This window comes from Polyodon spathula, chromosome 21, assembly GCF_017654505.1.
Source record: "Polyodon spathula isolate WHYD16114869_AA chromosome 21, ASM1765450v1, whole genome shotgun sequence".
Taxonomy (NCBI): domain Eukaryota; kingdom Metazoa; phylum Chordata; class Actinopteri; order Acipenseriformes; family Polyodontidae; genus Polyodon; species Polyodon spathula.
Genome location: NC_054554.1, coordinates 28671986 through 28695228, shown reverse-complemented (window position 1 = coordinate 28695228; position 23243 = coordinate 28671986). Strand labels below are relative to the sequence as shown.

Here is a 23243-nt window from a genome sequence, read left to right as displayed (position 1 = left end):
GGCATTCCAGCCGGTGTATTTTGCAGTCAGTTCAACGAAAAGGGTAAAGCTGCAAGCTGGAGCAACCTATCTGATCTGATCTGATCTGGCACATGTGCGCGCTTCAACAGCTGTCATGGGGGGAAAAAAGTACCCGTACACCCCACCCCGCCTAACCCGGGGGTGTTGAAAGTTTCCTCTACGACAGGGCTTCTCAAACTCAGTCCCGGGGACCCCCTGCTGTGGCTGCTGGTTTTCATTCCAACCGAGCTCGCAATTAATTAACTAGACCCTTAATTGAACCGATCATTTGCTTAATTAGACCTTTTTACTTGTTTTCAGCTCTTAAACAGTCGCAGTTCAAGTTACTTATCAAATGTTACAGCTAACTTGAAATATGCAAACTGTTCAAGAGCTGGAAACAAGTAAAAAGGTCTAATTAAGCAAATGATCGGTTCAATTAAGGGTCTAGTTAAGTAATTAAGAGCTCGGTTGGAATGAAAACCAGCAGCCACAGCAGGGGGTCCCCGGGACCGAGTTTGAGAAGCCCTGCTCCACGAAGTCTGGTGAGGTCCAGATCTGGGTTGCGCTCGGGTTGTAATAAAAAAGATCTGGATCTGAATATGCAGAGTTAATTTTATTTTTCCCCCATTTAGTTACCGTCTATAAATGCAAGCCATTTTCGTTTTCTATGTTTTTAAATATTCTCTAAAGTGCAACGTCCTGTTGTGTCCTAATATTTCGTCAAAACAGAATTTATTAGCTACCGATTTTGTTAATCTTTTTTTCTTTTAGAATTTATAGAATAAAACACATGCCACCTGGTGGACAAAGATTGTAATTGTGTTTCCATGAACATTTCTATTAACATTTCAATGTGTCCAATATTGCACATTTATCAATTTCTAAATGACTATCTTGCAATGTACGGTGGTTTCTTATTGTGCGCACAGAATGTCTGGACGAATAATTTACTCACGTCTAGACACAAATACAGGGCCAATTAAAGATGATGCCTGAGTTGTAAATTACTGGTTTGAAGCTGATGCATGCCCAAGGCATCAACAACCCTGTGTGTCCCTAATATCTTCACTTCTACTATCATTGAGATTGGATTCAGTAGTGCAATAATTTAATTCCACAGTGAGGGAGAGACTGCCAGTCTGGACTGCAACATCCTAACTTTCAGCATACATTGCGTTCTCTTTCAAGCAGGTAAATGTGCATGGAGGGGTCTACGCTGTGCTCAGCAACACCACGCTCACACCCAATTTAACCCATATGTGTAATACTGGAATTTAAAGAGAACATTTTCTTATAAGTAGTTTAAAGATCATTGTCAATAACAGCTTTTTTGCATGCCAAGAGTGTCTTGATAAAAGAGTTAAGAATAAGTAACGATATCATGATGAACAGACCTTACCGAGTATCATTCAGTGGCAATGCGGTGACAGTACAGTGACAAGGCAATGCTTCTATGCTAGGGGCCAATAGAAGCTGATCACACTGTTGTCCATAAATGGTGAAGCCAAGCTTTCTTCATTACTTTGATCATGGTGACTTTTCTGTATATATGTTGGTTGTAAGTGGCATCAAGGAACTGCTTTAAACACTGCTTTCCTGGGGAAACTGCGCAATAGAGCTCCTGCTATGTATTGGGGATACATGTTTTATTGCTGTTGACCTATGCCACCCACTAATTGTTTGTAGACAGCACTGGGGACTCCAGGCACTGAAGTAAACATCAGGTCTGCCCGGCAGACTGGTGGCATTCAAATGTCCTATTTTGTAAGCATGGCATTTGGCTGCCTTAATGTAGCTTGGCAGAGGATGTGGGCAGATGCAATTCATTAGAGAATTTGTTTCTGAGCTACTGAAACGAGAATGAATTTAGACAAGAAGCAAGCTGTGATTGTAGTTTTTACATAATTCATTGAGACTAGGTTTGGACAAGATTGAAACTGAACTCGTCGATAAAGACACAAAGTATTATTTAATTATCTACAGGATATTTATTATTGAACAACTAAAACAATCAATATAGTCAATAAGTTACACAAAATAAAACACAGCTGTCACATGCAGAACAGCTTTTGTGGAGATGCTATTAAATAATGTTGTGAGCTCTAGGGGTTTCCAGCAGTGAGAGCGGGGGTGGTAGTGCTCTGCACTGCTGCAGCTCCCTGTTCAGCTCAGGAGGGGATATTTCCACCGGAGAATGGCCCCATCGGCACTGATGCTGATGATGGATCTGGCATTGGGACACACCTTTATGCGGGTGATGCTGCCACTGTGGCCAATGCCAACATGTGTCACCTCTCCTTCGTTGTACCCCCACACCTTAACCAGCTTGTCATCACCACCTGGGAACCAGGGAAGAAACGTACTGTGCTTAACACTGCAGTGTCCCACAAGCATATTCAGTTTTATACAAAAAAAATAATAATAATCTGCTACCTGTACGTTCTCCCAGAGCCTTCTGTGTACTGATAACATTTTACAAGACATACTAATATTTTCTGCGTGGGCTTGTGAGGTGTTAAAAAAATGAATTTAAATACATTTTTAAAGCGATAAGGGAAATACTTTTTTAGGTTTCTGGGTTGCTTTGAGATAGGGGTAAGCACATCATTTGAGTATAACTGACACCCATAGAGCACTGCAGAGCGGGATAACGATTTATTCATAAAAGACGATGCCACAAGAAGTCCCTATACGATGTTCACAGCTTTATAACATCAAAGAAACACTCTCACAGTCTACCAAAAAAGACTCGACCTATCACAAAACAAGCATGTCTACTGATGCCTGAAATTTCTAAATGCCCTTTCAATGTTATAACATCAAAATCAATGCATTTTACAGCCTAGGTCATGTTTTCCTGTTGCTTGTGAAGTCTCTGTCCTGGTCTGATCAAGCACATGGAACAGGTGAGGAAGGAGAGGAGGGAGAGAAATAAAAATTAGATGTGAAGCTCGATGAAGTGCATTACGATTACGAGCGATGACAGGATCTGTACTCTAATATCAATGACCTCGATGTTAAAGACTCTGCCTCTTACCAGTAACAAAGTGCGTGCCGTCAGGCGAGATGTCCATGCCGTTAATGGATCCAGACAGGGAGCCCTCGAGTTCTCTAATTGCTGAGCCATCAAAGACCTCCCAGTATCCAATCTATACACAAAAAACAATGACATTCTTAACAGTGACTGATGGTGCTGCGAGGGCCCAGGAAAGAACATCAGCATTATTAAAATCATTATCTGTGTTGCTTCATCCTGAGATTAGAGGGTACACCCTCAATATGCTACCAGGGATTTCAGATCAACCCATACAGAGTGTCCTCATAACCACAGACTGGACTGTATGGGTTCTGCTACAGTAGATTAATCAGATTTGCCAACCAGCAGCGATTAAAAACTGAAAACGGATACATTTGTACATATATTCAAGAGCTTACTGGATTACATAAAAACAATCAGAAAGGTCTACATGATCGGGTTTGGAGAATATTTGTGATAAATGATCGTGTTCACCACAATGGACTTACACAGTCAGTACATGTCGAGACAAATGAATATATGTTTTTATATCTTGCATATGAAAAAGGTGCTCAGGGGAAAGAGACTGTGCCAACAAACTTTTAAAGGAACCGCAGCTACATTTCTGAATATATCTGAAAACTTGTGAAATCTCTGAGCAGTTATTATCCACAAACATGTAAGCTGCTAAAATAGTAACACTGGAGAGCCGTACAAAAACAAAACATCAGCTGTTGGCTTGATGGCATACAATGACTCAGAATCACTCTCCTCTGCTGATTAAGAATCAGGATGCCTTGGGTTTGCACTGAAGAAGAAGCTGAAGAGAAACTCCCAGCACACCTTCATTTCAATGACTGCTGTGTTGGTATCGACCCAAAACACATTAGCAAAATACTAGTAAATACGTTATACTACTAGTAAATAATAGTATATTTTTTTCATCAGAATCCTGAAGTCAGTCTTCAATCTAATGGCAAATGCTGTTGTTTTATAAGAAAAAAACAAAATCTTTTTTTTTTTTGTTTTTACTTTAGGGTAGATTTAGAAACAAAGGAGCCAGTTAACTGAACCTGAAACTAAAATGCACAAACAACAACACAGCACTACCTCTAATTCATTTTTGGGTGTGAAAAAAAAAAAAAACAGGGAACAGGGAACAGATGGACAAGCCTAATCACAGAATTAAGACCAGGAGATTGAGAAACAGCAAAACACTAACAAGATGGAGAAATAGGATTTGCAGGGATACAATAGAGATTTTAAACACAAGAGCTTGGAAGCTGCAGGATTTTCAGTGGTTTAAAAAAAAGCAGTATACTACAGCATGCTGCATTTAGGTAAAATGCAAATCTGCAATATGTTTAGCTATAAATGCATTAGAGTTTCCACTTTGCAGTAGTACTGCATACAATATTGTTCAGTATATATGAATGATGTATGGCTCAGAACTAGTCCATTTTAATGATATGTGTGGTCTGCTGGTGAATGAAAAGGGCTTGTAACCAGGAGGTTCCTGGTTCAAATCCCAAGTCACTTAACCTCCTTGTGCTCTGTCTTTTGGGTGAGATGTTGTTGTAAGTGACTCTGCAGCTGATGCATAGTTCACACACCCTAGTCTCTGTAAGTCACCTTGGATAAAGGTGTCTGCTAAATAAATGATTGTATTGCATTTTATAAAAGGGGCACACAGTAATTTCATTAAGCAATGCAATAGGAAATGCTACAGAAAGCACTATCCAGACCCTCACCTTTCTGTCTGAGCCACTGGTGATTATCTGAAACTCCTCTGTGTGGTAACAAACGCATCTGAATAACGTATTCGACAGGACCATGTGATTCCTCACAAATCGCCTATTTAAGAAGAAAAAAAAAAGGAAAACAGAGTAAAAAATTCGATCTGGGAAAGTTAGTTTTTTTCTTAAACACTTGTTCACAAAAGAAACGTTTTACATACACCAGATCCCAGATAATACAAGTCCCATCTGAACTAGCAGTGACACACTCTGTGTTGTTCCTCTTCACTTTTATACAGGACACAGAAGATTTGTGTTCCTTCATTGCTTCTATTAGCCTCTGGAAGCCTTTGCCAATTTCCCAAACTCTCACCTACAAAAATAAAAAGGATGGATGACAAAAACAAAACAAAACAAAACAAAGGCAAAACAAGGCAGGAGCCACCACTCAATTAAATATAATCAAATACATCAATAACATGCAATACCATGCAAAAAGAAACATGTTTTTACCTGTGAGTCATAGTGCTATCAATCAAAGGAAATAAAAATGTCACAAATACGCCAAACAGAATCCTAGACAGATAGGCAAATTAAAAGTTGGGCAAATACATAATCATGGAATGCATTGAATGGAATGCTGTTCTGAATTCCCTTCAAAATAGAATATTTGATGTGAAGACATTGCTTGCAGGCAATCTGGCTTCTCATTTCTCTGTCTGCAGTATGCACATTGCAGTGGTAGAAACCATTCTTTGGCTTTCTCCTGTAGCCGTCTCTGCCACTGAGCTCGCATGTTTGGTTTTTTAAACACAATTCAATTGTTTGGATATTTTCAGCGCAAGCCAGCTTGCACATTTCCTGCACCACACTGTTTTTGGGATGACATCTACACTTTGGGGAGACACCTACATTTTGCAGTCTGAATGTCATAATGAAATGCACATAAAACATTTTATCTTTACAGTTTCATGTACCATTATAAACCAATCTTGACAGCTTGCGCCTGTGTAATCACTACTGAAAAGTCGTGCATAGTTAACTAAATAACACAGACACATACACACACACACACACACACAGCTTGCTGCCAGGCTGGTACAGCGCACTCTCTTTGCTCTACATGTGCTTTACCTGTCCCTCTCCCCCTCCACTTATAATCTTTTTACAGTCACTGGTGGCAGCGATGGCAGTCACTCCCATGCTGTGAGCGTTGTTGATGGCGTATATTAGTTTGCCGCTCTCTGGGGTAAAAACACGGATCTTCCCATCATTCCAAGCTATGGGGAAATCCAGACAGGTACTCATTATCCCACACAGAAGAAATTACTTTTTTTTTATTGTCCAGTTTGTAATATCGTCTTGGAACAAAAGACACAATACTAAAAAAAAGAATGCTCCAGTTCAACTAATAAAGCATGTCTTAATACTTGTCATGCAGCTGGGATGATGGGGACCATTGGGAATGGAATGCATGTCATTGGTTCTGCAAGGAAACACTGACACCAATACAAGTCACGCTATAAATAATAAACATGCACAATCTAAAGGAAATACCATGCTGGCTTGTTTCAGCAAAAGCAATAGAAAAAGAATAAATAAAAAGAACATTCTGGAAGTGCTTTAATGAAACATTGTATAACAATGAGAGACGACTCTACTCACCGCTGATAATGCTCTTTCCATCCTGCATGAACTCCACGGCGTGGCAGGTCATGTTGGGCACTGTGATACGCAGCAGCTCCTTGCAGGTGTCAGTATGCCACACTCGAATATCGTTCTTGGAACATGTCGCAAAGAGCTCTGAAGTGCCACTGCGAAAGATATTAGGAATCACATCCCCACCGGAACCTCTTAGCAACAGCTATACTTAGAATTTCACTCAGAAATCCAATGACAAAAATTTGAAATGCTTAAACCAATCAGTCTACATAAACAGATTAAATTAAGTAATAACAGATTTTTTTTGTCTGATTTAATGACATAATTTGTTTGTGAGTGTTCAGTGGCTATCTTTAATCAAGTTGCGAATGTACTCTGCCTTGCAATCATCGCTCTAGTGCCTGACAAAGCAAAGAATGTGCAAGAAATCAGCTCTCAGCTTGATGAGAGGTAGACCCACCAAACACTTAGAAACTCTGGTTACAAAGCAATGCTCATATTGGATTCTTGAGTGCTTGAAACAACGTCCCAAGGTTCGTTATACAAAGGGCTTCTGCCTTTTTTTTTTGCTTATTATCTCCTAATACTGCAAATATCTACATAATTAATGATATAATTTAAACTTCTTAGAAACTAACAAAAGCCTCCAACTTTCTAACAGTAATTACAAAGGGTCTTTGCAGCCTGTTATAAATTATTTAAAAAATGAAAGAAACTTTGTATTTTATTTTTGTATTCCATGACTCCACCTTGTGGTCCAAAAGTTAATTACACATCTTAAACAGTAATGTGTACATATCTTTTATTATTATTAATGATACTTACAAAGGGAAGGAAATATCATGAACAGCTTCGTTGTGGCATGTGCTGACTAGTTCTTCTTTAAAGTCTGTGTAGTTAAACCGATAAATCTGTGCAGCTTCAGAACCAGTAAAGAACTGATGCCCTTGTCCTCTAAGCGAGATTGAAGTCACACCACCTACCAGCTCAACTTGTCTAGGACATACAAAAAAAGGTAAATGAAGACTTAATAAAAAAAGAAGGTATTTTCATTGTATTCACACACCGTAGAAATGAAAGAAGAAATCAACAAATAAGTCTAATTTCAAAACAATACATTTTATGCAAACATATATACATTTGCAAAAGGGACATGTAGGTTTGGTCTTCTTAATCTGATATGAGAAAATCATTTTCATGAAGCTTGGAAAATATATCCACTATGCTTTGGTGAATAACAAAAGATGGAGCTAACTTGTACAGTGGCTCATTGAAGACATACAGAATGTAAAAAAAAAAAAAAAAAAAAAAAAAACTACAAAATATCTCTCGTCAGATATCCACATACTTAGTGCTCCAACACTAGACACATACAACAGTACTTGGCATATGGGAATTTAGAACTTAATTTACAAAGACATAAATACAATTAGCCTTTTGATATGCCCACAAGCTTACTTTATTGCTTTAAAAGGTGTTCCTTTGCAAAGAGAAACTACTCCATCTCCAGATCCAACAAGCAAGTCTCCTGTTTTCAGTGTCTTCAGCGCAGTCACCCCCTGCGGAAAAGAACAGATGTTTTTGTTGGCAAATAAAAAGCAGACGCTTTTTCCACCTCTTGATCTGCAAGCAACTAATAATACAAAAATATTCCCATAGAAAATGCTGTACATGCAGTTACTGATTCTAATATGGCGTATGAATTCATTTTTATATGCATTTGAATAATGTAATTCTCTTTCCCATTGGAAGTGTTCTGTAAGAGGCATGAAAATGGTCCTATTTTGAGATTCCTTGAAAATGAATATAAATAGCTGAAGCTGTCCCTGCACATCTCGTAGAATCAAAGCCATGTAATATCCTGCAAAAGTGACCTGCTTTATGATCGTCACACGTGCTTTGCCGTATCGAACGGTTTACTCACCAGACTGAATTTCTTCTTCTGAGGTGCACAGCTATTAAGAAGCTTGGTTTTCAGGTTTATTGTAAGAATATCTCCACTGGATGTTCCGCAGAAGAAGAAACTGTCATCATCTGATACCTGCAAAAAAAATCAGAACGTTAAACGTACAAAAAAAATAACATTTTGCAAACCAGTTTCTTGACTTCTTTATTCTAGGGCAGCCAATATCTGAAATAGATAAACATAGCAGTACTCTATTGCGCTGTAGGATTTTTTAAATTCATGTTTTTGCTTAGAAATCTCTTTTGAATGAACATTTTACTGTTTTTCATGAACACACAGAACTTGCTTTCAGCAACAAATCCCACTTCAGATGAATCATATAAAAAACAAAGTTCATTTAACGGTATTGAGCAATAACAGCTTGTCATCTTAAACTGGAGAACTGCGTTAGTTTAGAAGTTACTAATATTACCTCAAGGCACGTGACAATCCTTTTCAGCTGTCCGGTTTGGCATTCTGTGGGGTGGATTTTTCTGTTTGGAAGATCCAAGTCCCAGACACGGAGTGTGCTTCTGTGTGAAGGAAAGTATGAAAACTGTTACAGGAATCCATGTACAAGTAGGACATTATTCATTGTTACTTTGTGGATAAAAAAAACGAAAACAATGTCAGTCTGTGCACGTAATACTTACTTTCCAGCTGTTATAAAGATGGCATCATTGTTATTGGAAAATTTTACAGTCAGGCAGTTTCCAGCACTGGGAGCTGAAGCAGGGCTGCCACAGACTGCCTCCCCCTTAGCTACATTCCACACAACAACACTAAAAGACAAACAAAATACAATAAAGCAATACAGTTACAAAACAAAGGCTAATGTCGACAATCTTGCTACATAACATAATGAAGTCACAGAATATAATGAAAGAAGGCCGGATTGAAAAGTGTAATGTTAATCTTGTCAATATAGATCACCTGCCATCGTCCTGGCCTCCGAGAGACACCAGGTAGAGGTCGTTCGGGGAGAATGCCAACGCTTCCACTTTAGCTTTGTGCAGGGTCAGCCTGGCATGGATCTCTCGCTTGGAATAATCCCAGATGATAATATCAGCCTGCGGTGATAATGATATGAAAATACAAGCAAAGATTTCAAATCTCTTTGGCAGAAGAAGGGTGACAACATCTGTTATATATACGTATATACGTATCATATACGTACTAATAACAGATAGGAAAATGCGCTATAAAAAAAATAAATAAATAACTACCCTCCATTAACTGTGTGGAGAGTCACATCTACTGGTAGTCTTAAGTCTATTGAAGGTGCCAATGGAAAAATGGTCTGTCCTGAAAAACTGCAGTTTAGGATATAGTGCAGTATTTAATTCTACTCAGTAACTCAGTATTTTGCAGTAAGGATGGTGTAACATCACAATTAGATGAACAATCTGCATAATATGCACACCCTAAAGGTGTGTGCCCCCGTTGCCATTAGGCTACCATTAGAATTAACATGGAACAATAACCCTACAAATATTTAAAGCCTGGTAAATACAGGGTAGTACTCTATACACAGCAGGTTTATCTGAGCTGCTGTTTTACAGTCTATTCTTACCTTGAAGCCCATGAAAGTGACTTGTCCAGAAGCAATGTATTGGCCACTTCTGGATACAGTGACACAGGAGACATTGTTGGTGTGTCCGTGCAGGAACTCCTGCTTGCGGTTTCTCAGTGCCTGGATGATGATGGTGCATCCCAGCGGGTAAACGAGGTGCTCTCGGTCTGGGTGCACATTCAACCCACTGGGGACCCGTCCTGGGAACAGCAGGGGGGGGAATTAAAATAATTCACATGGATCAAATGGGACCCTTCCAAAAATCATCATCATCATCATCATCATCATCACAACCACAGCAATAACAATTACACCCATTTCTATCTAACTCTAGTTTGTTTTCCATTCTTTGTCCTGGACTATGATATAGGCTGTATGGTTTTCAAAATCAAAGTGGTAACTTCCAGTGGAAAATCTATTGGCAGCTGTCTTTTGGGGGTTTCTTTTTCATTTTCACCTGAAGAGGATACCTCTGAGGGCTTGAAAGCTTGTGATTTAATTTGTTTTCAGCTAGTCCAATAAAAGGTCCATCTCTTTGTCTATCATCTCTGGACTGATACTCGACCATTTCACCCATCAACGACTATTACCAGTACAAATTCTGCCTCCAGTAAGAAGCCCCCAAAATACTGCTGCCCGTAGTTTAACTTCAGGGCTGAAGAGAGAGAAACACTTCTATTTTATTAACTTTACGTTCAGAGAAAGTGAAATGACTGGTTATATTAAGAATTTGTTTTGTGCAGCTACTAGCAGCAGCTGAATCAGTGCAAATCCTGCTGATAGGAACATGTAATTTACTAAAATTTAAAAGTTTAATTTAATTATTTATTTATTTTTTTTGAAAGCCATACAAATTTCACTCTCGTGTATTTATTTTATATAAGCTGCAACATATAATCATTTTCAGAATATAAAACTAATTACAGAAGTAAAACTTGTTTTGTCTTTTTAGAATTATTATTATTATTAATCCCAAACTACAAAACGTTGTTCCTTACCAGCAAGATATTCAAAACAAAGCCTGTTTTTTTGGAGAAAACGCCCTTACCATTAAATCCAATGACGGATTCCAGTTCTAGCTGTGGTACCGTAGCATGACTTTCTCCAGCCATGTTTTAATGCCAGTAAAACAACAACAAAAAAGTTTCTGTGCTCATTCGGGATGTAGCCTAGCAACAGAGCGTTTTGTTTGCAACTGTTGCTAGGAGACCACTATCCAACCTGCGCAGTGACATTAAAAGCGCAAACGTCTGCTCCTGACATGCGCGTTTGGATCTCACGAGTCTGTCACTGAGTGTACGTCCGGTTTGACTTAATTAAAGTTAAAAAGGTTTCCAACTATCCACAGCTTTTACAAAACTGTACCCGTTTTGTGTAATGTCCAATCACATAACCCTATTTGTTTACATCACGGAAAGAAGAGACAGGGACATTTGTAATAAACCTTTTTAATGGATTTAACAAAAAACAAAAGAAAAAATCAGTTTGCAGTTAATCCAATTAACGATTTCACAAAATTAAACATGCAGTCAACATTAAGGCTTTGAATCCCAAAGTGATTTTTGAATTGCAGTGATAGCCTTCAACATTTTTTATTTGAGGAACATATTACAAAAATAGATTTTGGGCAATTATTATTATTATTATTATTATTATTATTATTATTATTATTATTATTATTACTATTATTATTTATTTCTTAGCAGACACACTTATCCAGGGCGACTAACAGTTACTACATAGCTCTTTTCAACCTGCTGACACGAAAATTATTAACCCTATAAGAAAAACACGGGGGTGGGCTTTTATAAGATATACACAGGCAATGACAAACCCGAGCCCCACTTGGTACCTCTACCTAATGCAGGGTCGTCGGTAGCGTAAAACAAAATGATGTGGAATAGCAAAACAAGCTCTAGCATCAACTGCCTTTCACGTGAGAGGTTTAGACACTTACTTGAGCAAGCGCCTACAGAAAGGAAACAACACAACAATGTACTTTCAACAGGCTGATCAGCGGCAGCGTGTGTACCAGTTCCCACATTGGCATTTACCCCAGGGCTGCTTCCTCCTCCTACAGGAGACGAATGAGTAATTATGGAACTCCTACCACTTCACACGTAATGCCTATTGACTAGGGGTGTTAAGAAGCTTCACTTGGGACAGGTTGCATTTAAGAGTGTCAGAAATAGAGGCACTACGCTAGCGGATTGAATCAAATCTCTTTTCCATCCCACCATGGTATCATTATGCAATACATGCGAAAAGAAAATTTGGTTCTAGTTAGTTCTAAACAGAAGCAAATACATTCATGGTCAGCTAAGTCAAGCAAAATGGTTTTGTTCCTTTTCTTTATTTGAAGCATGCGGTTTGTTTTTAAAACATTTAGGTGTCCTCTAATATCGCCAGAGAGACCCAATTTTACTGCTATTATAACAGCACAGATTTCAGCACACAGTGTTTTGTACAGAGCTGTGGATGCCCCAGACTTCAAGCAGCTGAATTTGGAAGCTCTCCTTGCAGAGAGGGGGGTTATTGAAGGTGTCACAGTGCTGCGTACTCCCACGGTGCAGATCCCCATCAATATACAGAGCCTGCCCTCCACCGCCCCCTGCGGGAGATAAAGAGAACTGCTGTGAGCAATACATGGGGCGTTTCGTAAGGGTGCCCAAAGCAGAGAGAGGAAAATACAATTAAGCACTGTATTCTTTAAAAACAAACACAAAACAAGAAAGAAAGGCTTTAAACAAACATGTTTCTCAGATCATTTTTCAGGTGAATAATGTTAATATCCAGAATTAAAAAAAATGTTAAAGGTGTAAGTCAGGGCTGTCCAATCACAGTTCCTGGAAGGCCATTCTACTCCAGGCTTTACAGATAAAATTAAAATGAACTACTTCAGGTTCTGGATGAAGGCTTAATTAGTTCAATTAAACAATTCAGAGCAGGGTTGGAACAAAGACCAGAAGTGGAAGGGGCGCCCCTGATGCAAGTAGTAGAAGTTACTAGGACCCCATTGCAAAAAAAATAATAATAATGAAATTGCTGTAAATTAAATTATTAATTTCATTTCAAAATAGCTTTTTGCTGTTGCTCTTTTTGCCTAATGACAGGGCTTATTAAAATCAAGCTTGCATACCTATGATGATCCCATCTCTGCTTCCGGCCATGAACATGGAGGCTGTTTTGGTGGGAAGGTGTGGCACGGAGCGGAAGTGAGCTGGCCGAGGCTCTGTGAGGGGCACAGTTAAGAGGCTGCTGTCCTGGCTGGTCCCTGCGGTGGAGAGAGAGGAGGCGGAGGTATCAGGCCGGGAGCCCGAGGGTGTGAAGGAGCGAGAGCGCAGACGTGCCTTGGGAAACTCTTCCTCTGATACAGACTCAACAGGGTGCAATGTCATCCACTCATACCTTTCCATCTCAGGACGCAGCTGAAGAAGAAAAGAACCATGGAAAATATTAACTGCATTGACATAGCCTTAGCACTAGATGGCGCATATGTTGTTTGTTTATTGGGTGCAGATCTTTAAAGCTCTGATGCTATTGATATTTTAGTTTGAAGTTAAGGTGGAATTATCTGAGAAGTGCTTACAGTAAAAACAAAGCATTCTCCAGTCCCAAAAAAGCTGTCTTTCCCACCATTTTTATTTCTCTCACTCCAGTCTGACGAGAGGAAGGCTCCAGACACCTGCAGGTCAAAACAGGACGAGACAGGTCAAAACACTGGGCAGAGAAGGGTACATTTGCAGAGTAAACTTGTGACATATAGCTACACTGTTATTCTATTGATATATCGTGATTTGTTGAAACAGAAGGTGCTGCTCTTAGTTTTCCTAATAACCAAAACATATCAAACTTTAAAATGTTTCTCGTTCATCCTTAACTCACCTCTTCATCCAGGGTCTTGAACAGAAGCACCGTGGGCTCATAACCTTCAACACGCGAGTACAACCTATGGGAGGGAACTCAATTCAAACAGCTGTTGTTCTTTCAAAATCCTCAAGATGGTGCATGCTTATTAAACATCTTCAAAATACAGGAGCATCATAATTGCCACACACTTTACATCCAAAGTGAAGCAGAGCAAAAAATCAAGATAATAAGAAATGTTAACTGTTCTAATTAGGAAAGGCTTTTTCAGAGTCTTGCAGAGTGCTGTAAACGTCAGGATTGTCATCAACAAAAACATTTCAGGCTTACGGCAGTCCATTTTGTAAACAGAGTACGATATAGGATCATATGTAGTTTACCTGAATATTACTTAAGTATATGATAAACTACCATTTCCAGCCAACATTCAAGGTTTAATACAAACACTTGTCACGAATCACTGTTTACTTACCAAAATGTATGTGTTACTTCATATATAATTGTGTCTGAATAAAGGTCACGTCAGGGTTAGACCTCCCCTGCTTTTAACAAGCTGTTCACTCACAGCTGGAAGCAATAATAATTCACAAAAACCTCAGGAATATAATCGTTTTTTTTTTTTTTTAAATAGAGTGGCCTATTAATTCCTTGCTGAATGAGTAATAGTGTAGCTAAAGCTATTAAGTGGAGGTTTTGACATTTTTAAAATACTGTCAGCAGCAGTGAGACAAAAGAACCATTTACCAGCTTATTACTTGCCATTTTTTAAAAGACAACGTGCATTCCTTGAAGCTCGAATGTAAAGATCAGAGAGAAGTCCCCCCTTTTTTCGGTCCCTCTCTAGAACAGTTTCCATGTGCTCCGTTCCTCAGACCTCCTGCCCCGGTGACCCCCTCCCGACGACCCCTAGTTGTGGGAGGCCATTAACTTCTCAACCTTTGCCAATGTCCACTTTGCGTGTCACAATAGGTGTTTTGTAGACGCTATTGTGGAGAGATCCACTAAACTGGTGGTTGTAAAGCATGCATTACCTTTCCATTTTCCACCCATTCTTAACATATTTATGTTCCAACAAAATCTTTCCATGTTTCTGTATTATTGCAGGGCTATATCTGTGTTTTCACCCTATACAGAGTAAACTGGAGGTCCTGTATTATATAATATAGCCTCCTGTTGATTCTCATGGCATGTCTGTATTGACAATGAAACTCTGTGCTAGAGATCAAGGACATACACTATACAATCTTGAATATAAATGTAGGTTTTTACTTTGACACAAACAATAAACTGGTGCTCCTGCATACTGTGTAAATAGTAAAGCTTGTTAAACAGCACCATTACTCAACAATGAGGCTGTTATTGCACAAAACAGGTTTCATGTGACATTCTGGTTTGTTTTCTGCCATTATAGGCATGCTGACTGAAGTAAACATGTTTTGACCAGCAACAAATGCTTATGTTACTTCTGACCTATAAGGACTGTCTAATATTTGTCCTGCCTGGAGGTGCTTTTACAAAGGGACACAGGTAGGGGCTCCTATCCAATGGTGGAAAGGATATCTTTTCATTGTGGTTGTGCTGTGCATTTCACTAGTGGGTATTAGAAGAGTACAGGGCTTGGGAAAGGGTTCAGACTCTGTATGGGTTTGATATCTGCTTACGTCTGCAGGCTGTAGCCGTGCTCGCTGGTGGTGAAGAGCAGGGTGGGATGGAAGAGGGCGAATCTCTCTGGGATCCAGGACCAGATGATACGCATCTCCTGCGCAGTCACAACGCCAGAGCTGAAGCGTTGAAGGTCTATCGCCATGTGCACAGACTGCCTGTGGGAAAAGGATTGTTAATAAACTACTACAGGGACTCCAATTCTTAACAGTGCTTTTCAGTTTCAAAACCATCAGTTCTAAAAAGAATCAATTTCTTTATGCATGGAAATGTAGTAATAGTTTCCCAGATTGACAGTGGCTAGCAGGTGTCAAGGAGCTCCCCCACAGCTTAAGATCTGGAATGTAAACCCACTGAAAGAAGTGCTTTCTAAGTTGTGAAAATGCACTTAGACAACTTTTCTGGTGTTGTAAAGTGCTAACTCCTACCTCCTTTGGGTGTGGGTGATGCCCTTCTGTGCCAGTGCCTTCCTGTTGGCTATCTGTAGGAGGCTGATTTCTTTGCCTGAGAACAGCCGGATGCTAAAGGCCTTTTCAAGAAACTTGTCCACTGTCAGGTGGTGCGCGATGCTGGCCACGAAGCTCTGGATGTCCTGCTGAAGATCAGTGATCTCCGACTCCCTGGATGTCACCGAGACTCTGTACTGCTTGAGTAGTGCAAGCGCGACCCGGTAGAGCACTTTGAAGCCTTCCAGAAGGTAGACATCGAACACCCGAGTGGCGTACTCAAAAGGGAGGCCACCGAAGAGCCACATCATCCACTCCGAGTAGACCGAGACGCGATTGTGGTCCGTGGTTGCTATAAGCTTGTGGGCGCCGTGGCAGTACTTCTTGGCCAAGTCCCCAAAAGTCATGCAAGAGGACTGGTAAGCAAGGAAGGTTTGGTCTACGTAGTGCATGTCTGGGTCATTGCAAGCTATGAGCTTGCAAGCATTCTGAAAGCACTCTGCTTCGTCTTCACTGTAATGGAGGAGCAGAGACACGATGGCAGGGAGTACTGGGCAGTATGTGATGTCGGGGAACTGGTTCTCAAGGCAGACGAGGACCTTCTTGACCGCGTTGAGCCCACCCTTGTTGAGACAGTACATGGGGATCTGGCTTTCTTTCATGAATTGTGGGAAAGGATGAGTGCTCACCTTCTTCTGCCCGAACAGCTTCCCTGATATGTCCCGGTAGACAGCGTCATCGGGGGTGACTGCTCGGCAACGTATGCTTCTGATGATGTGGTTGTAGGCCTTGGCCCGTACAGTGTGGTTCTTTGACCAGCAACCTGCCCTGGCCATGCTCTTCAGTACCTTCGGATCACTGGGTAGGGGCTCCATGCAGCTCTTGGAAGACACAGCTGGCATTTTTTCCCAGTCAACAAACTTCCCATATTTCAGCCCAGAAGATGTGCCCACATCATAATGGTCAGAATCTGATATGACAAGCACTGGAATGCTAATGGAGTGCCTTCTGAACCCTAGAAAAAAAAATGGGTGAAAAATGTACTATAGCCCTTTACAAAATTAATTGTGGATGCCCGACGCTTTTTATGTATTATGGAGGTCACCTGTGACAAACCAAAATCCAAGTTGTTAAAAGTTTTTTTCTGACAAGTAAAGAATGTTGATCTTCAATTGTGTCATGAGAAATGACATCATTCAATTATGAAGTCATACACCACAACATGTTTTTTTCTAAACAGCTCCCTTTCTATATATATGATATACTATATATATATATATATATATATATATATATATATATATATATATATATATATATATATATATATATATACTTATATATATAAGTATATAGACATATAACAATGCTTTAAAAACTCAAAACCTAAATAAGAGCAACACACTATTATTTACATTCAAATACTATGAATATACAATGGCAACGTGCATTCTAAAATAATATACCGTATTACCCTGATGTATACTCGACAGGTATATAATTGTTCCGAGTGCCTTACCAGGGAGAATGCCTGTAGTCCCGTCTGTGCTGTAGCTGGAGTTGGATCTCTGTCTGGCGGTGAAGGTCGCGGACCTGGCCCGCATCCCCCCAGCAATGTTCGGAACATCTGGAATATTTATTTCAGGAATATTCATTGTCTGTATGCTGGGAGTCCCATGCAGTGTGATCGATATTTTGAATAACAGACGTGAACTGCTTTTCTTAAAAGCTGTGCAAAAACGTGACTCTCACTTTGTGTTTACAGATTTTGATCAAGGGCAATGCTGCTACCCCTGCCTTGAGGTCATGTGATGTCACGATGTTAAAAGTAAATAGTCCAGTTGTGTGTGTGTACACAGACATCCACGCACACACACACAACCACACACAACTGTTTACAATAGAAACAACCCCTTCTCTTCGTCATCACGCCATTTAGATGGCTAGAAAAAGCTGGATAATATCTCTGTTCTGTGTGCCAACAACAAATAACGTGAGAAAAACAGTTTAACATTTTTTTTTTATAGGGACAATATTTATCTCCCGCTATCACTACTTACTATATAATTACAAAATAGTCTAAAACAACGTTTCCCAAAGTGGGGAGATAATTAACACAGCCACCTAAGTTAATGGCAGCTTTTTTGTTGTATTTTGAAGATTGTAGAAATATTATATAGTGGTATATGCACATATTTACCCACATCTAAACTGCCTACAATCCGTGCTATAAAAGAAAAGAATAAAAATCAGACCGCCAGACACAATCTGTGATGGAATAAAGTGATTTGTAAAGGTCTAGGTGTTTGCAGTGGTCCGTATTGCCTTCACTGTAGTATGGTTTACAGTCAAATATAATGGTTCTCTATTGTGGCTTAAAAAAGAACAAAAAAACAAAAAAACAAAAAACAAAACAAAACAAAAAAAAAAAAAAAAAAAAAAAAAAAGGGACCTTATTACACAACGTCCTTAATGACTGTCAAGTGTTTGTCTTTAATTGTTAAACAGTGTGCATCTACTAAACTGTACCTGTCCTGAGCGGATGTAAATCACTTGTCACAGACTTTTTTCCATAAATTATTATTATTATTATTATTATTATTATTATTATTATTATTATTATTATTATGATGCCGTTAAAGTTTCCAATGGTTAAAGTTGTCACGTATGCGCGTCTCCCTTGGAATGTTTGTCCCTCACCGGCTGCCTGTGATAGCTCATGTGACACAGAAAGCAAACAGGAAGTTGAAACAGACCAAGGCTTTGCTATCAGAAAACAGCAAACGCAATGTCTCAGGACCCGTGGTAATAATAATAATAATAATAATAATAATAATATAATAATAATACTACTACTACTACTACTACTAATAATAATAATAATAATAGGAAAACTATAGCGTGTATGTGGAATGTAACCAATATTACTTCAACAACATTGTTTTTGCTTGGTACAGTAACGAAACTGAAAATTATTATAGGATAGTGCAGTAACAAAAGAATACATTCCATTAATCTGACTGTACACAAGATAGAAAAAGAGTTCTGGTCAATGTTTTGTATATGTAATGTAATGTTTTTTTTTTTTTTTTTGCGTGGGACCTTTCCCTCCTGTCTCCGAGAGTGGTTAAGCAAAAATGTTGAAAGCATAGCACGTTGAATGGCCTCCTGTCGTTTGTAAGCTTTCTTATGTTCTTATACACAGTGGATAATTAAGCGCACAGTAAAATCGGAATCCAGATGCTTTTGGTGCCTCTGCCTGCACGGTTCTATCGCTCTGTGGTGCTTGTTTCTTTGTTGTAAAATCCTTCAACTTCTGCTTTACACAGGTTACAAAATTATGATGCCACTTGTCGTCTTGCCCAGGAAATCGCTGAGAATATTCATGAGCGGAACAGACAGCAAAGGACGGAGGGGAATCCTGCCAAGGTACATTACTACAGGTGTAGTCAGGGGCTCGTTTATCCAAGCCATCACATAGAAGCAAGGTGGACAGTTTCTCTAACCTCTTTTATCTGAGATTGACACCAGACTGCCCTCTGGTTCGGTCAGACAGGAGATAACTTTTTTCATCCACAAATTGCACACCAAATGCATGGAACTCTGGACTACAATAATGTAAGAATCCCCAGGGCATTAGTAAGCGCTTTTGTCCACACACACGCATTGTATATATTGTATTGTGTGTGTGTGTATATATGTATACATATATATATATAGATATATATATATATATATATATATATATATATATATATAGATATATATAAGACTACATATATATTGTGTATATATATATATATATATATATATATATATATATATATATATATATATATATATATATATATATATATATATTAGCTCAAAGAGCCAGCTGCCCAATGTTTCGATATGTTGTACATATCTCTTTCTCATATATATAGTGTGTGTTTTCGTGTGTTTCCAGATCAACATGACTCTGCGAGCATCTCTTCAGAGACTGAAGCAGCAGATCACCCAGCTGAGGGAGTCCTTGCTCAGATCTATATCCACTCGACACATGTATCCTTTCAAATAATTTCGTACCAGTCATTATTATTGAACAAGTACAGCTCGGGCTTATTCTTGATTCATGTTTAATCAAAGAAAGTATGCTGTCTATTGCAGCCCATGTCAGTATTTCTCAAGAAATCAGATTAACATTAAACTGCATCAAAGCAGAAGAAGAAGAAAATATAGATATTTATGTTTAATTGAACAGTCCGTCATTCTCTTCAGTAAAGATCTGTGATTCCATTCTTACCAGGAATTTGAAATATTATTTAGGCTTCTGCTTTTTTCCCCTAATATATATATATATATATATATATATATATATATATATATATATATATATATATATATATATATATATATGTGTGTGTGTGTGTGTGTGTGTGTGTTTATCTAACACTGCACTTGCTTCCCATCTAGTATTTTTCCTGACTATGCAAAAAAAACCCAACAATGTGCTGTATCTTGCCTTAATGAAAAACTCGCCAGAATGCAATCGGAAGCAGACAGGAGGCAGAATTTAGTGGATGAACTTCTTACACGAGAAAAACAACTGCAAGCGACTTTTAAGAATGATGGCACGGAGCCAGAGCTCTCAAGGTAATTAGCCATGTGCTGTACATAACCACTGCAACAGTCAGCATTGAGGTATGCTAGCAGAATCGATGGCATATGGAGAACCAAGAATGAGTATTTAACCAATCTATTCTTGGCTCAGCTTTTTTTCCTTGCGTGTTGGTGAATGGGGAAGAAATGCAAACTCTAAGCAACTGTTTAAATTGGCGACTGGGGAAGGACAAAATTGCCGTGATCCTTGATCCCCTGTCTTGTGAATGTGTGTGTATGCAGCTGGCAAGTTTCTTCTTATTCAAGGTTCTAACAAAAGGTTTTGTTATTGCCCAATTTCGTGCAACTGCTTGTTGAACAACACATTTGTTTAAACCTTTTTTTTTGTGTGTAATACTTCAGATACTTTATATACTTTTATTTGAAGCCAATGTAACCTTTTTCTTAATTAAATACAGTGGTTTTGTGACATCATCTTAACCCCTCCTTTTTTTAATCCTCAAAGTCAGACAACTTGGGTACAACAGAACATTTCTGGAAAGGAATCAGAAACTGCAACCCTTTTTTTATGTAGTGAGTTGTCAGAAGTGATCACCATGATCACACATGTTTCAGCATCAGAAAACAAGTCAATAAAGTGGGCAGATTCAAGGGCAGACTGAAGAAACTGGCAGCTATTCTGTTCTGTTTGACCTGACCCGACCCGTTTGGCTGTAGGAAGTTCATTTAGCTTTTCAAACGAGATGGCTTTTGAATTATTTCATTCATTTAACGTCCTGCTGTGCTGATCAAATGCTTGGCACATCCTGGAAATGAGCAGTTGGCAGTGGGGCTATGAGAAAAAACGAATCTTTAGTTTATACTTAACACTCTTCACTGAGTGCACATCCTTTTAAAAGTCACTAAAAATAAAGAACCCGACTCTGCCGACTTTATCCACCTGTGCACAGATTACTGTTAATCCAAGTAACATCTTAGTACAGCAGCTACCAAACAGAGTAACTCGTTTTTGACTGTGCAAGACACTGCCAACCCAGCTTACCTAGAATTAGAAGGCATAGGAAGTATTGTTGGTATTGTTGGCATCATTTGTTGGCACAATGGAAAGCCAAACACATACATTTTACCAAAATATAAAGGTAATAACAAAAGTAAATAAACCTTGCCATGGAGGATTTTTTCTATCGCAAGGCAAAGCTGGGAGGCCGTTTAGCTTGATATGCTCCCCAGATCAGTGAGTTCATCTGTTTCCAGAACCTCGTGTTAGCCTTATACCATAATGTATATGGTCCCCTTGGTTGCTGCAGAGTTTTTGTTGTTAATGTGTTTTTGAAGCGAGTCATACCCACTTTCTTAAAGTTTGCAGTTTCAGAATTAGGGCCTCGATGATTTCCTGTACAATAAGTACAGCAAACTGCCCCTGTTCCTTATCTAGTATAGCAAGCGGAAGGGCCTCCCTGTGCTTTGTGCTGGAAGATTCCCTGTACACTGGTGAAGTCTCTCTGCTCTGTTCGGAATGAAGGCAGTTTAGTTATAACTTCCTATCTGCTAGAAGAGTATTTGACTTTGTGATTGCAAACGGTAACACAGCCAACTTAAACTTTGGATCTAAAATCACTACTTGGCTTTTTAGACACTAACAGTTGCATGGCAACTCTTGTACAGTATTATGGTCAAAGACTTTTAAGGCTACCACTTGCATCAAATGTGGGCGGTAAAACGCTTCCATAAATTATCATTACATTCTGAATGTAAAATGCTACCAAAAACAATAAAACCCAACAGCACGTTAAATCTGGAGAGTCAGACATTTCCACAACAGAAAAGCACAGCAGAGCATTTCATTTGCACAAAGCAAGGACTGAGCAAGAAGCAGCCGTGAAACAGAAATGGTTTTCAAATCTATATTTATTATTGACGTTCATTTTATTTTTTAAATAGATTTTTTTAAGAAGGGGATAAGCCTGGGGATGCAGCTCCACTGTAAAGGAGTTTTAATCTAATGGATGAATCGCACATGCATTTGTCTGTGTTTGTCTTCGCTTTAAGCTGAATCGTTAAGTACACCGCACTTCTCATATGACCTTGCAGTTTTAAAGCAGTCTTGCAGAACATAATTTTGAATGGAAAAAACACCTGAATGTGTGGTCTTTGTCTGGGGAATTAGCCCTGCTTGGGTAATCTAAGTTATTTGGGGCTTTTTTCATTTATATATACTGTAGGCCTGTATATGTTAGATAAGATTTCCCGGTGAAACAATATGAGCTTGTAAGATTATCGTCTAGTTAAACAAAAGGACATGGCACTCTGATTTGAAGCCTCCCCCCTTCTCTTTTATATTTGAGCAAACAGCCAAACCTTGTAATTAGTTAAATCTGCCGCTTAAAATCAGAAGCTATCTGCGCTTGTCGGTGTTCTGTGACGGTTTTCAGAGATTTGCTTGATTAACTTGGCAGAGCCAGTGGGTGGTTAATTGGATAAACTTTAATCTTCACACCACTAATGTCGCAAGATCAGAGGCAAGAGGAAGGAAGGACCTGTCCCGCGTAAGATAGTTACCAAACATGTTGGAAGGATTACTGCTGGCTGGAGACCCGCTTGTCAGGGCTTGAGGCTGATTAATAGCCCACTATTGAAGAAGAGAGACAGTAGCACAAATTGCCTCACATTTCTGGGCTCTCACAAAAGGAATTAGTTAGATATGTTTACTATACATGTGTATAGTTTGTGC

At 39.1% G+C, this 23243-nt stretch overlaps 3 protein-coding genes across 4 annotated transcripts in view; 1 reads left to right on the top strand and 2 right to left on the bottom strand.

The window, feature by feature from the left end:
* Positions 1-1978: 1978 nt before the first annotated feature.
* On the bottom strand, positions 1979-11107 carry cfap52 (cilia and flagella associated protein 52). Of its 2 annotated transcripts, none has more exons than XM_041221278.1 (14): positions 10984-11105; positions 9936-10135; positions 9296-9432; positions 9016-9144; positions 8796-8895; positions 8342-8458; positions 7876-7976; positions 7243-7413; positions 6421-6569; positions 5890-6035; positions 4977-5128; positions 4771-4873; positions 3041-3152; positions 1979-2342 (listed from the first exon to the last, which is right to left on the bottom strand). In XM_041221278.1, exons 1-14 carry the CDS (start codon positions 11045-11047, stop codon positions 2167-2169), a joined length of 1857 nt encoding a protein of 618 aa, XP_041077212.1. In that variant the 5' UTR covers positions 11048-11105; the 3' UTR covers positions 1979-2166. The 2 variants fall into 2 exon arrangements, with proteins under 2 accessions (XP_041077212.1, XP_041077213.1); XM_041221279.1 differs by lacking the exon at positions 1979-2342 and adding an exon at positions 2354-2888 and having other exon boundaries at positions 10984-11107.
* A 473-nt stretch (positions 11108-11580) lies between these two features.
* Positions 11581-17685, bottom strand: LOC121296022 (TBC1 domain family member 24-like). The gene is made up of 7 exons (XM_041221159.1): positions 17430-17685; positions 15893-16925; positions 15464-15622; positions 13821-13884; positions 13525-13620; positions 13075-13363; positions 11581-12546 (listed from the first exon to the last, which is right to left on the bottom strand). Exons 1-7 carry the CDS (start codon positions 17563-17565, stop codon positions 12383-12385), a joined length of 1941 nt encoding a protein of 646 aa, XP_041077093.1. The 5' UTR covers positions 17566-17685; the 3' UTR covers positions 11581-12382.
* A 946-nt stretch (positions 17686-18631) lies between these two features.
* The window catches only part of stx8 (syntaxin 8), a 40159-nt gene continuing 35547 nt past the window's right edge, over positions 18632-23243 (top strand). Inside the window, exons 1-4 of the mRNA XM_041221799.1 lie at positions 18632-18715; positions 19240-19339; positions 19860-19954; positions 20435-20545. Coding sequence (XP_041077733.1) covers positions 18699-18715; positions 19240-19339; positions 19860-19954; positions 20435-20545 — 323 coding nt within the window. The 5' untranslated portion in view covers positions 18632-18698. The remainder of the gene's footprint in view (positions 18716-19239; positions 19340-19859; positions 19955-20434; positions 20546-23243) is intronic.